The 14,161-nt window shown below is 42.4% G+C and overlaps 2 protein-coding genes across 5 annotated transcripts in view; both read right to left on the bottom strand.

Moving 5' to 3' along the window:
* Positions 1-804: 804 nt before the first annotated feature.
* prr18 (proline rich 18) lies at positions 805-11,838 on the bottom strand. 3 transcript variants are annotated; one of them, XM_031878967.1, is made up of 8 exons: positions 8,495-11,838; positions 8,319-8,423; positions 6,431-6,538; positions 6,082-6,237; positions 3,886-3,966; positions 3,636-3,774; positions 3,435-3,534; positions 805-883 (listed from the first exon to the last, which is right to left on the bottom strand). In XM_031878967.1, the coding sequence occupies exon 1, from the start codon at positions 10,858-10,860 to the stop codon at positions 10,096-10,098; it is 765 nt and encodes a 254-aa protein (XP_031734827.1). In that variant the 5' UTR covers positions 10,861-11,838; the 3' UTR covers positions 805-883; positions 3,435-3,534; positions 3,636-3,774; positions 3,886-3,966; positions 6,082-6,237; positions 6,431-6,538; positions 8,319-8,423; positions 8,495-10,095. The 3 variants fall into 3 exon arrangements, with proteins under 3 accessions (XP_031734827.1, XP_031734820.1, XP_031734833.1); XM_031878960.1 differs by having other exon boundaries at positions 6,082-6,538; XM_031878973.1 differs by having other exon boundaries at positions 6,082-6,538; positions 9,536-11,838.
* Positions 11,839-11,940: 102 nt separating this feature from the next.
* sft2d1 (SFT2 domain containing 1) overlaps positions 11,941-14,161 on the bottom strand; it is an 11,076-nt gene continuing 8,855 nt past the window's right edge. Inside the window, exons 8-9 of one of the 2 annotated variants that reach the window (XM_031878985.1) lie at positions 13,692-13,772; positions 11,941-13,255 (exon numbers count right to left, since the gene is read on the bottom strand). In XM_031878985.1, coding sequence (XP_031734845.1) covers positions 13,733-13,772 — 40 coding nt within the window. In that variant the 3' untranslated portion in view covers positions 11,941-13,255; positions 13,692-13,732. The remainder of the gene's footprint in view (positions 13,256-13,691; positions 13,773-14,161) is intronic. The other variant, XM_031878993.1, reaches the window with a different exon arrangement.

Here is a 14,161-nt window from a genome sequence, read left to right as displayed (position 1 = left end):
TGAACCCTGGACTGACACCTTAAGGATGTCAATAGGTGAGATAGGCCTGAGATGTCAGCACGGAGCTGTGGTGAGTAATGCTCCTGGCTTTCACCGGTCTTGTCTGACCACTGTTTGCCTTCCCCTGCTCTCCCTCCAGCCAGGCTCATCCTCTGTTTGCTCAGACCCATTTTGACACAGGGGTGAGAGAGAAATGAGTCCTTCGTGCTTGTCCGTATATGCTCATCTCAGCACCTGAGCATAACCTCCCCTCCAGTGTTACCAGTCTCTCTCCTCTTCTCTGATATCACTGTAAGGATTTGAAATAATGCTCTCTATGCCTATTGCCTCTAATTCTCTCTCACGTTTGTCTGAAGGCAAAGTGGATGCCACAGTGACTCACAATCGCCTGTCGAGATACAAGTGGTATCACAAGACTGGACAGGCCTGGGCTAGCTGGTTAGCATGCTCATTTAAGTAGACATTTCTACAACACAGTACATAGACATCTTTGACATACAGTAACAACACTGTAAACTTTTCACATTCTGGTAATCATGTTGGTTAATTTTTTAAACGTTTTAAACGTTTTAAACTAGAACGCTGACCAGATCTTACATGCTGCACCTTTAAGTGTACCATGAAAGTTACATGTGGCGGGAGAAAATAAAGGAACTGAAAAGACAATAGGTGAGATGGAAGCAAAGAGAAGGAAAATATATGATCAGGTCCTCAGTAATGTGTGTTGGAGGAGGCAGTGGGGGATCACTGCTCCAGGTGTATTTGCCTCTCACTGCCTTTGTTGAGTGACATTACACTAACCTTGGGAAACATTTGCTCAATTTCATCCTTCTCCTGGCTGCCACCGAAGATCTCCTCTGGACCAGACCCTTGCTTTAATAACCTGTACGCACGCACACACGCACGCACGCACGCACGCACGCACGCACGCACGCACGCACGCACGCACGCACGCACGCACGCACGCACACGCACACACACACACACACACACACACACACACACACACACACACACACTGCTGTGATATCTGACCTGCACACAAAATGTCAGGTTGTTAATATATTCCTGATGGTGTGCTACTTCTCAAGAGTAGCCATAGTGTGGTGCAGCTCACACCCAATAACACTGCGCACTCAGGTGACAACACACTTTGTCTGCTGGGTGCAAACTGGCTCCATGGAGGACCCCTGAGCAAGGCAGCGTTTACTCACAAGACAGTGCAGCAGGTAACAGATCCATACAGACACCAGTAGCTGCACTGGAGGCAGGTGGAGGAATGAGGATGTGTACCTGTGCAGCCATATATGTACAGTGCTAGTGCTCAGATGATAGATGACACCGCAGAAGCTTGATTATGAAAAACTCTGATAACTCATTAAATTGTTGCCTAGCGAGATCCTACAAAATAAGAGGCAACTAGACCAGCCCTGTCTTATGTGCAAGTTCCACTCATTGAAGTCAATTTATAGTAATAGTAATATGGTCTGCTGAATCAAATTTTGTAGACCTGTAATGCATACTCGTGAAATTGAACATGTTGAAGAGACCATGACCAGATGGCCACAACGATAGCAAATTACTGCCTCAACTGTCCAATAAATCACAGCAGCTAATAATAAGCATATAAATAGCCACAAAGCAGAACAGATTGGATGAATTGGCTCATTACTAAAAAGCATAAACAAGGACTTTGCCGACTCCATATTTTTGGCTTCTGCTCTAATTGCCTTTATTTTGGGTTTTTCTTACGGATGTGGGGAATGTGCTTGTGGCACAGTGCTGGGGTTGGGGGGCCGCTTATACTCGCCATGTTTGTCTGTGGAGCGGTGAGATTTCACACTGATGGAGGACTTGTCAGCGCAAGCCTTCACATGCGTTCTTACTTATAGCTCCTAATGTCCCCAAGCCAATGTGCTGTTTCACGGTGGCAGCCGTGTGCTAACATCATACATGCTCCTACTAAACAGAGTTCGGCCCTAATTAACAAAAAGGATGGCAGTGGCCGACACTCTTCTGTTATACATTCACAACATGTAAACACAAAGGACACTGAGGGTGATATGAGCAGGTGCAAAAGTGTAAAGTGGATCTGAACTACATGCCTTGGAGATCATTTTCTGTAGATTAACAGCGGTACAGTATGAATTGTGTAATTTGTATTTGATACTAACAGCACTTATGTTAATCGCCAGTGTTATGATATGAAGAGACAATTGCAGAAAGCCCCAACAGCCAGGGTAAAAGTGAAGCTTTTGGGAGTTTTCTTATGTGTAAAATACTTCAAAGGGCTTTCAAGGTAGTTAGTAGTTAAAACACTGAAACAGTTGAAGTGGCAGTTGGACTTGGGCCTACTGAAAATAGCAGTTAAAATGGATGTGCTGAAAGAAGCGTAAGTTACAGTTTAAATGAAAGCACTGAACGAATTTGAATAGTCAAATCAGCTGTAAGTGCAGAGTCAAGTGTCAATTTAAGTGAAAATGCTATAACTGGAAGAAATTCTAATTTCAGTTGATTTTAGGTGACAAATCAAGCTGGACGAGTCAGCTGAAGCGAAAGTCCTGAAAGAAATTAGCGGCAGTTGAAGTGTATAAACTAAAAGACGATGTCAGTTAAAGTGTCAGCTGAACAGTAAGCAAACTCTTCAATAAAGTTGGCTCTCAGATTATCTCTTCCACTTTTCGGTAAATGGAGCGCTGTTTGCCTAGAATCCCATAAAGCTTTGAATGAGAAGGAACTCTCCAAACAGTTCAACATCTGCTCGCAGTGCTGGCATGAAGTGACACCACTGGCCCAATTGCTATGTCTCTTTTGTAGCGGACATAATTACGACATTTTCCCCCCGGATGATGTTTGTCAGAGTCAAAGCAACCGTCCGAGGAGGGGAGTCTCCACAACAGAGGGGTCAGCTTGTGTTTGGACATCTCACTTCTACGTGAGTAATCAGCTCTCTCCCCCAGGAGGGTCAGTGCTGAACTAGCCTGCAGTGGAGTCTGTGTTTGATTTAAAGGCAGTGCAAACAGAGATCCAGTAGACCAGAGGCCTCTACAGCCGAGTACCATGTCCCTGCCAGCCCTCCACCAACACCAGCGGCATCTTCGACACATAAAGCCTCAGACATGTAGATTCTCAAATATACAGAATATACTGTCTTCAGTATAATTTTCCATATTTATTTGAAAAATATTTGGAGCAAACTATTTTTGCTGCTGCATAATATTATGTTCAAAGAAATCTCAAGACTTCTACGTGTCACTTTAAAGCAGAAGTGCGAAATTTGGGGGGAAAATGTCAAACTATTGCTTTAAAAGTACGGGATGCTGCAGGCTTGAAAATGAAGGCAGCTGAGATAATGATTATTTGAAAATAAATATTGGTCAGGGGTCAATACTCTGAAACAAATGCAGACTTATTACAGTGTATTTTGTCTGCACCTGGAGTGGTCCTCATCTCCTTTATCTTCAGCAGTGCAGGGATGTGTCTCTGAGATCTTGTGTTGAGTCATCAAATCAGCTGCAGGCCTGCTTTCCAGCACTGTTCAGGTTACATCAACACACATGCAAAGTCACATCTACTGTTTTTCCATAATAGATATAGGAAGAGGGTTTTTTTTCTATATCAAACTGTTACTCAACTCCTTTTCCTGACATCCTCCAGACTCTTGTGTAGTTGAGATGGCTGACTGTTATATCTGATGCACCTATAAAACTCCTCCAAGTCGTGGTGGGTCTTCAGATGTCCACGCTCAGCTAATTGTTTCTGGAGGTCAAAGATCTCAGGAAAGAAATGACAGAACACTTGAATGAACTCCACAGGGAGACATGAAACATCAATGACAGATTAAAATCAGGTATCATTGTGTGTCAGTGCTGGGACAAAAACTACCAGGTAGTAGCTGGATTTGGGAAGGGACTTCAGGTGTGAGTCATTGTGCTGCAGCTTGGAGGAGGCCAACTTCTTTTGTTTCTGAAGAATAAAAGAGAAGGACGCAGACACACGGAGAGACAGAGAGTTGTGGGAATAGAGATTTGAAGCAACCCACCCTTGTTTAAGGGGCTGGGAAACAGAGTGCACAGAACAAATGAGAAGTAAACACACAGCCACAGGAAGCCATTAACAGCAGCAAGGACCAATTAGGCCCCAGCAGGTGTCCTTGCCTTTGCCTGCTTTGGTCCTGCCTCACCTCTGTGTCTGTGACAGAGCCTCTCGATCTGAGCTGAGGGAACAACGGGTAGTTTCATCTGCTCAGCAATTTGAAGCAAAGGATTCTTACTGGAAGGCCTCTATAGTCCTTTATTGTCCCCCCACCAAGTGCAAGTCATTAGAGAGGACATTTACATCCTCCTGACGAAGCTCTGCTTTTACAGGAGGGGCAGATAAGACAGGATCTCTCTCATGTTAGACCCCCTCTATGCAGCCGCTCTCTAAAGCTTATTGCTCTATTCACACCCCGTCAGCATAGAGACGAGACAGTCAAAATCAAAGCCAACCACAGCAGCTGAAACGGCAGAAGGAGAATTATACGCAAGAACAGGTAACTACATTTGCTAAAAACAAACAAACAAAAGAAAAAAGAAGTGACAGGATGTATGGGAGTGAATAAAGGCCATAATAATTTGAGTCTTATAAACAACTTAATACCTAAGTGTGAAATGTCACCCTTACTAAAACCTTATTGTTGATTTAAATACCATTGAATTCACAGCATTGACATATTTTACTTTGCAAATCATCTATCTGAATTTGTGGTTTGAATTCCCTAAATCTCTCAAGTGGTGCATTTTCAAAACCTGATTTTAAATGTTCTCAAGGGTTCACCAATTCAGACAGAAAATTAAAGTGACTGTAATTTATATTTTTAGAATGAGAATGTCTCAAATGACAACGTGAGCAGAATGTGACAATATGAAAGAGGTCACTCAATACTGATTGAGAATGTCAAACCTAAATTTCAGATAAGATATTTTTCAAAATAAAATATTTACATTTCAACGCTATAAACTCAGTGGTGTCAAAATTTTAACATGAATAATTCATTAGTGATTAAATTCCACCGTTAGATTTTTTGTAAGATTCAAAATGTTACGACAGTCTTTGCTTCCATAGAATGGATTAACTGCTCAAACATCACCTGCAAATTATTTAACATTTAATTAATGCGGGTTCGTCCCATTCATCAACAGTGTTGGCAGGCTATAGTGTGCAGGACTTAAAGACTCACAGGATTAATTTGTAAACAGCAGCTGCAATTGTTTCCAATGATATGCATGTCACTTAAGGAGTAAAAGAGAAAGTGGCGGTGTTGTAGTGAAAACAGAGAGGCTTTGATTTGCAGGGTTGTGTATTTAAGCCCGGACAATGTGTAGCACAGTGGTAGGCAAATAGTTGCCTGAAGGCCAAATCAGGCCCACCAGCAAAATACTTGGCCTGCAGACTAACGCTGCATAGTTTACTTCAAAACTGATCCTCCTGTGGTTACAAATGTAAATACAAGTTTCATATAAATCCCAATAAATATGACATTGCTAGATCTAATACTGCCCGCAATGCCCCTGTGTATAGGGCATGCAAACCAACTGCCCATGTGAACACACACTGAGATAAAAGTCCCAAAACAAACACTTTTATAAAACTATTTTATTCTTAAAGGAATTAAAAAATAAACAAACAAAATAATCCACTGTGCCCTTAGATCCCACAATGAAAAAAACCCTGAAACAAACTGCCCATGGATGAAGGTAATCGCTTAACTCCGGTTGTAGTGTATGTTAAAGAGAAAGAATATAGTCGAGACTGGAAAACGAATTAATTTAATATATGTTTGCCCCCACAAGTTGTAGCATGCAGTAATGGTGTGTCGACACTCTGCTGGTAATGGAAACACTGAAATGGAAAAAAGTTCAACATGATACAGCATGATTAAGGTATTGCATATTATGAGTTTAATATATCAAAGAATATAATCTGCAATAATTGAAAACCATTTAAAGTGAACGTCAGACAGATTTTGACCTCTGCAATTCACGCACATGACTCAGATAAAGCCCTCAGTGTTGACAACGTTACGATTCAATGATTCACCTGCTTAGTTTCATTCTCTGGCTTTGCTCTGGCTGTCTCATCTCTCTGCTGCAGAAACACTCTCTGTGAGTGAACCTTGTCCGTGAGCAGGGCGGCATAGCGGCGACGGAGAGCGTCTCGGAGACGATGGATGTTCCTGTAGGCCTCTAGATGGCGCTGGAGGACCATCAAAGTAACGGAAGGACACTTACTGTGAGGAAATGACCGAAAAGTAAGCACTACCTGAGTATACAGGTACTGATGAATGAGATGTGGGTACTTATTAATACAATGATCTCTCATTGCATCATTGTGCCTTTGTGACAATGAATGTGTCTTTTTTAAAAATCAATGTTCAGTATTTATCAACCTGATCGAGCTGAGCCTGACGCCGGGCCTTGGCCTCTTGGTCCAGGTCTGGACAGCTGTCATGCATTGCCTTCCTCCTCCGAGGCTCAGCTTTGACTTCACCCCCTGCCTATCAACGGTAAAAACCCAATTTAGATGCTGTGGGAGTGAGTCAGCTTGCCTGAAGATTAAAAAAAGAATGCATTTCTGGTAATCCCTCTCATCTGCCAAAAGCAACCTCCCACACGACAGCTTCACATTGTGTTCTTGCAATACCCAGACAAGAAAATAAAATAAAATACGCAGGAGGAATATGCCCACCTCCTCTCCCACAAAGCCCTCACCTCATTTCCTGCATGTATGCAGGAACCAATTTTGTAAGGCTGTGATCTGCCCTAAGTATATCATTGGGCTACAGTGTCCTTATTTCATCCTGATAAAGACTGATACCCAACAGATGTTGCAGAGGGAGGTTTCAGAGGCAGATTTCAACTACTACATCTTGAAGCAAATGTTGTCTTGCCCCAGAGTATAAAGAGAAAATATCAAATGGAAAAGAATGCAAAATGCGAAGCATGTTACCAAAGAATGCAAGGCTAATGGGAGTAACAGCATGCATGTCAGAGCAGATTAACTATAGGAAAAACATGGGGCTACATGCTCCCTTTTATAACCCGTAAATGAAGAATGTAACACGTTTGAAGTTTCATGGGAGTACTGCACTCTCTGATCCAAGTCTTATCTCTGAGGTCGCCCTGTCTCTGGGAAATGGCTTGTTCTTAACAGGCTGCCCCCGAATGACCACATTACTGAAGTTTATGGGCTGAGTCAGTTTGGGAAGTGTCTGCTTTGTCTTTTCTCACAAAAGCTGCTGGAAACGAGGGATTTATCTGTTCCGTTGCCACAGTAATACTGTCGTGGCAGAGCGGAGGGACACGCCGTTCTTTAGCTCTCACTGCTGTGTGCAAAGTGTAAGTGACGGGGCGAAGGCGGCATCCATCTGTGCTCCCCTGCCACTATAAATCAGTGGAGGATAATGCAGCTGTCCTGCTGTAACACGTCACTCTGCCAGACAGTGATCATGATACTGCAGCGAGGTGGACAGAAGCCTGCAGCCATTTCTTATTCTTTTTTTAATCCATAAAGAGCAGGGTAGAGACTGAGACATTGGAGATAAAAATAGAAAATGAAGACAAGAGATGCTGCAGGTGTAAACAGAAGCAGTTTGTGTCAGAAGATGATAAAAGGCAGAGCTGAAAAGAGAGAGAGAGCTAGCAACTCCAAATGATAAAGACCTTGAGTTTGGAAAAAGTGTTTCCACTTGTAACCAAGAGGGTTGCAATCATCTCAGCTTGTTGGCAGCTTCTGCTTCTTTAAATTCTACTTATCCTATTGAATACAAGTATTTGAGCTACTTTAGACATAATAATGCAGCTCTCACCCCGAGGACAGACACAGTCATGAACAGCTCGGCTTCAGGCCTAAACTAGACAACAGTGAATACCAGAGAGAGGCTCATGAACAAGGACACAATTGAAATGACACAATAGAGCAGGATTACCAAACTTTTGGTCACAGAGCCAGTGGATAATATCATCACAGGAGGCACGGAGAACCGAACGGGTCTTGGTACACACTGTACCAAGACCCGTGATCTCAGTCTGCAACATGCGACAATAAAACAACTTTGTGACACTGAATGGGAACAATTGGCCTTACTCTGGCAGTGCGTTTGCACATAAAGAGAAATCGGTAATGTCATGTACTGGACCACTACAAAAACTTGTACTAGGACAAATATTTGACACCTGACCTGTTTATCCATTACTGATTAAAATGCCGTTTAACGGGATAACAGCAGGATAAAATATGAAACTCTCATGAGTTGATGAGTGGGTTATTTAAAATACCTTTCTAACACCAACGGGTAATAAGTGTGCATCCAAAATATAGGGCAGAGTGCTTGATCGATGAAGGTCTTTGCTCTCAGATCTCATGGCAATTCCTCTGTTGACCTTTAGAGAAAGGATTATTGGCAAATTAAATTCCAAAATAATATCTAAAAACAATTTCAAAAACAGCTTACCAGTTGTTGTATAGGCTTTTCAAACACACGGTTATGTCTTAAACCTCACAGTCTTCTGTCCAACTTGGGACTTTAAAGTGTACACTCTGTGTAAAACTTTGGTTACCAAGTTACCGAGAACAATGGAGTTAAGCCTTATTGCGGGGGACCTTCCCACTGTACACACATTTTAAATGTGTTTGTGACCCTGCATGAAGATTTAATTTGTGTCAAAGGCTATAGCATCTGATTGCTGTTTTCTTTAAAGTTTCCCTTGACTGGTTTATGGTCAAATCAATAAAGCGTAGGCAGCTGAAGAGAACCAACAAAGGCATCATTTCTCTTTATTAACTCTGGTTTATTTTGTTTTTCATACTGGTTTGTTTCTAATCCCTCAACTGGTCCCTGACCTGCTGTTTCTCCCTGAATAGTACATGAAGTTTATTACCACATATAGAATTAAAACATGGTTCTTTGTAGCTCAGAGAGGACCACACAAGCATGGGAATGTCAGGATTAAGCACTAAATTCAAACTGGGAATACCGTTGCTGCAAAACATAGTTCTGCCACTCTGGGTGAAACTGTCCCCTCAGATATTTGGTACCAATACTGTTTAACTCTGGTAGCTACATGCATCGTTTGGTTTGATATGATAAAAGTAAATCCGACTAGAGATAATTTCCGGAAGGGATCATGCACCTGGGCCCCTCAGTACACTGGTCAACCCTGCTTAAAGATCTAAGAGGCTTACAGCACTAATGCCTAAATGGCCTCAGGTACAGGAGCAACAAAAGATCCTTTAAATAAAAAGTCTGGTAACCGAACTCTGACAGCCAATCAGCATCATGTAACAGAATCATTCAAGAGCAACAACACTTTAAACAGTTTAAAAAGATTTAAAAGAGTCAGTGACACTTGCATGATTAAAAAAACAACAACAATTTTACTTCAAATGCCATAAAGTCATCAATTGAGAAAACATTTGACAGTACAAATATTTAGTAAATATTAAATACTGTACATCGCTGATAAATCCCTACAAAAGGATATAACCCTCTTACTAGAGGAAAGAATAAACAGTCCAGTTTGGTTTCAGCAGCATGTAAAGCCCTGTTGTTGACAGCGTATATTGTTCTCCAGCACAAAGGAACAGTTTCACGTCCCTTTACGCAAACCCCACTGCCAATCCACAGGCGCCCCACTGAAAACAAAAACCATGTGCAAAGGACAACAACATTAAGGTATTCAGTTCAAACTGTAACATTGAACAGGCATTAAACTCGCAAAAGCAAAGTCCCTGTGAACCATAAGAAGCACTGTTGGTTGCAATTCAGCTTTAATATCTTATTTCTGTTGAATGCCAAATGTCCAATGCAGATTACTTATTTTCACTTTCTTCAATAAGTGTAATTTTTTTGTGACATCTATCTAGGCATATTACTCCGAAACAAATTAACATTCCTCTGGAGTGGATTTTTTTTCTTTTGCGAACGTTTCATTTACAATACTCAAATGTAAGATGCCATCGCAGCGGGCCTACATCGGCACACGCTTTTCACGAGTCCATCATTCCTTCAGTCTGCAGTGTAAACAAAGAAAAAGAAAGTTCAAAAGTCAGGTGTCAGCAGCCTTTAAGGTGCGGGAGTGCAGAAAGTTTGTCGACTTGTCCCAAAGCAGCGGCATTTTCGACCCCTTTGAGCCACTCTTTACATTTCCTCACGACAGTCTCATCCACGTCTCCATCCTCTTCTTCATACTCCACGTCGTCGTACTTGTATTGATCATTCAGCAGCGATATCTTAACGATGGCGGTGATGTCCTGCTCGGCGCATTCCACTTTGGCGACAGGAGCGCAGCCTTTGGACGTTCCGTGCGTCTTTTTGGATGGAAAAACTCGCCTGTGGCGAAAGTCCGCGGAGGCGCAACACTTCTGTTGCTTTGCCATCATCTGCTTTTCTAGATTCCGTTTTTGGATGACAAGAATGGCTTCAGGGGTGAGACTGAGGGTGAACTGAATCTCCTTCTTCCCTTCCTCTTTGCCGTTGAGGTGTCTGGCGGAGTCCATGGAGCTGGAGCGCCTGACTCTCTCGAACGAGTCCTGAGGTTTTGGTACAGTCAGCCAGGAGCTCTTTTCCTGCGTCTCCTGACCGGCACCTGCCTTCTCAGCTGAGCTTTTACGCTTCTCTTGCTGGGCTCTTCGCCCCAAATTCCTTAAATTCGCCGACGTCCAGGAAATAGACTGCTTCTCTTTATCGGATCCTTTCTCTCCGCCGGATTTGCTGGTGTGCTCAGTGTGAGGAGGCACTCCGTTGGCTTTCTTTTTCCCGAATAGATCCCTGCCCGGAGAGGAGATCCGCTGGTGGAGGCTGATGGGCGGAAAAGGCATTTTTGTGGCTGGAAGTGATCGGGATACAAAAACGTGCAAATGTTCAAAGTGCAGATGATGAGGGAAGCCCTGCGCAAAGCGACGAGCGGCGCTCTGCGGGCATTATCCAACAGCGGGGTGGAGAGGGGCTGCTGTAGTGCACCTGTTGTCCACAAAGACTGGAGTTCAACTGGTGCACACGCACACGGCCTGGCTGCTTTATGGTGGGGCTGGCAGGAAGGCGTGGTCACGAGAAGCACCAAACAAAGCCAGGCAAAAACTGTGGTGATGTCATTTCATAATTCCCAAGTACTTCCTCAAGCGATGAGCGACATCCACCTCATGGTCCTCCCATCTTTTCTCACAGCGCCTCTCTGCTGTTTCACGGTAATTATAGACCCACATGCTCAAATTGTTTAATATTAATCAGCCTGAAAAATATCACTCATCTGCAAAATAAATTGTGATATAATGAGAGGGTGGATATATTTTAAAAGTGACCAAAGGTGAAGATATATGTGGTTCTTAAAGGGGACCAATAGCTTGTCTATTTCAAGTAATTACATTTTAACTTTAATAAGAAATAATGCAGAAAATACTGCATCAATTTAAGCTTATATATATTTTTACTCAAATGTGCCTCGACATCAAAACACGTGTTAAGACAGCTTGTTAACGTGAACAAGTTGAGCAATGCACAAAATGTGCATTTTTCCATCTCCAACTTGCATTCGTCAGTTTAAGTATATAGCTGTGAATACACCTCCCTAGAGCTTACATGTACTGCACACGACCATAAAGATACCGTTCGGTCCTTGTTGCTGTAAGATAACTCCGTCTGTAACAAACCATGTCATTGGCTCAATGCTTTCAGTCAGTCAATATCTCAAATATCAATGAAATGATGTATGTAGATGGTCTGTTGTTCTTTCAGCCATGAAAGACATCCAGAGGAATACACAGACTGTCTACAATATTGATTCCTCTTCCTTTTTGCTGATATCTGGAATTTCACGCAGTCCGTTACACAATTGATTCAATGTAATTTTGTTTCTATCAGTGTAGGTGTAAGCGAAAAATCAATGCTTCCTTCCAAATCTATAGTTTTTAGACTGTTTATTGCCTGAGGAATACATACTTTTGCAGTTTGTGAAACATTTGACCATATATTATTTAGCTGGTAATTACTATATCAACATGAGGGATTTAAAGGAAAGAAATAATTTACATTATAGTGTACAAATGAATTGCTGTAAAGGCAGGAAAAACATTGGGCCCATAGTAGTTAATTACTTTAAACATTTTGTGTGTTTAACTTTCTACATGAGTTGTGTTTCTGTTGCAGAATATTTTCCAACAAAACCAAAAATCTAGTTAGGTCAACAGCCACTGACTCACTATTGGAATAAAAAAAAAAAAGAAATGGCACGGAGAGTTCTTTAAAAGATGAGCTGGACCATTAAGCTGAAGGGGACACAGACTTTGTTTTTATATCGGTGTGTGTTGTGGTGGCGTGGGATCCCTCTCCTCTCACATAATGGATTAGATGTAATAAAAAGGAAACAGTTGGGATACACAGAAACTGATTTCTGAGGTCAGGGTTCTTCCCCTTCATCCTCAAGCTTCATTGTAATCCAAAAATAGCGGGCAAAGAAAACCGATAACAAAAACAACCACACAGTCATTTTATCCCTCTGACTAATTGCTCAAGGATTTGCTGGGTCCCTGCCAAGTTGGTGGGGGGAAAAGAAAAAAAAATAAAAAATAGTACTGAGGGGAGATTTTGTCGACGCTAATCCACCACCAACACGTAGCATTATACAAAGCATCTAATGAAACTATGTGGGGGCTGCACAACAGGAAGCGCAATGCTGTTATTCAGTCGCATCAAGCAGAAAGACGAGGAGGCATGTTTTGTTATACCTCGGGCACATCCTGCAGCTAACACAAGGAGACGGGGTGCTGGGACTCTCCATGTAGCTATTGATGCACAAGACGGTTTTAAAATAGATCAGCCAGAAATCCACCAGTCCAAGGTGTTCTATACAGTAAGAAACAAAGCACACCTCATCAGGATAATGTGAACATCTGCACCACAGATGGGGGGGGAGAAGGCTGAGGTTTTATGAATTTTCTGGAGGAGGTTGTCATGACAACCACATCCTCAAAGGCTACGCCATCACGCCGAAGCAACATAGGGAGCTAGACGCCAGCTATTCTGGGTTATTAGGTCACATCACAATCACAATGCTCAGAAAAGTGTAATTAACGGGGTCATTTCTACATCTGGCAGGAAAGCAACTTTAAAGAGAAGAAGCGATGTTCATGTAACGTGATGAGCCGAGAGGAGCAGGTGTGTTCAAATACACACAGATGGACAGACTAGACAGGAGCTGCTTCTTTAATCTGTATTTAGCTGGGGAAAAAAAGAAAACTTCAAAAAAGGCAGATATTATATATTCCAGTGCATGATCCATGAAGCAGTGTCTCAATTGCCAAAGGGAAAGTAATCATATAAACATGGAACAGCATCCGAGAGCCTCAGACGTGTGTGTGTGTGTATGTATAATTAATTAATTAATTAATATATATATATATATATATATATATACTGCACTTACTTGGTTTAAAATCCTCAAAAAACATAGGGATGCATTTAAATAGATTAAGCACTAAATGCACTCATTTCTTCCACATCAAAAGCAAAAGATGTTGTAATCAGATTATAGTCATCGACCTTCAGCTGGACTTAAAAAGCGAGGATTCACAGTATGAAACAAGCCATAGTAAAAATCTGGAGATATAGGGTACAAACAACACAGATGTATATTTTACAGAGCTACTCTTCTTACAGTTTGCATACAAGTCTTCTCAAAGAGTGGACTAAGGAGTCCTAACTCAGGCAGGTTGTGAAGCATTTCATCACAGCATCCCTGTAGAAAAAAAAAGAAAAACAGCCAGCGTCATAAACAATGCATAGACGACAAGAAATAGGAGAAAAGAGCGAAATAAATAAAGCGGAGGCAGAATGTTGTCATGCGTACGAAACGAAGAGAGACACAAAAAGCACTTCCGCCCTTTGTTGAGATGATTCAGGGTTGGGCTCGTCATGAATAAGTGAGTGTGTTTTGGCGGGGAAGCACCACACGCTCAGAGTGATGGGGGCTCCCGTCCGCCAGGTACGATGAGGGATGATGCAATACGAGCAATCACCATGGTAACCACAGACAGTCGTCTCCTGCTCCATCCCCCCCCCCCCCCCCCCCCCCCCCCCCCCCCCCCCCCCGCGGGCGGTGTGCGCGCCCTCCCTGTTCCCCCACCC

Source organism: Anarrhichthys ocellatus, unplaced genomic scaffold (assembly GCF_004355925.1).
Source record: "Anarrhichthys ocellatus isolate YVR2014 unplaced genomic scaffold, GSC_Weel_1.0 scaffold3, whole genome shotgun sequence".
NCBI lineage: Eukaryota > Metazoa > Chordata > Actinopteri > Perciformes > Anarhichadidae > Anarrhichthys > Anarrhichthys ocellatus.
Note: the sequence above shows the minus strand (reverse complement) of the source record. Positions and strands in the feature narration are given on the sequence as shown.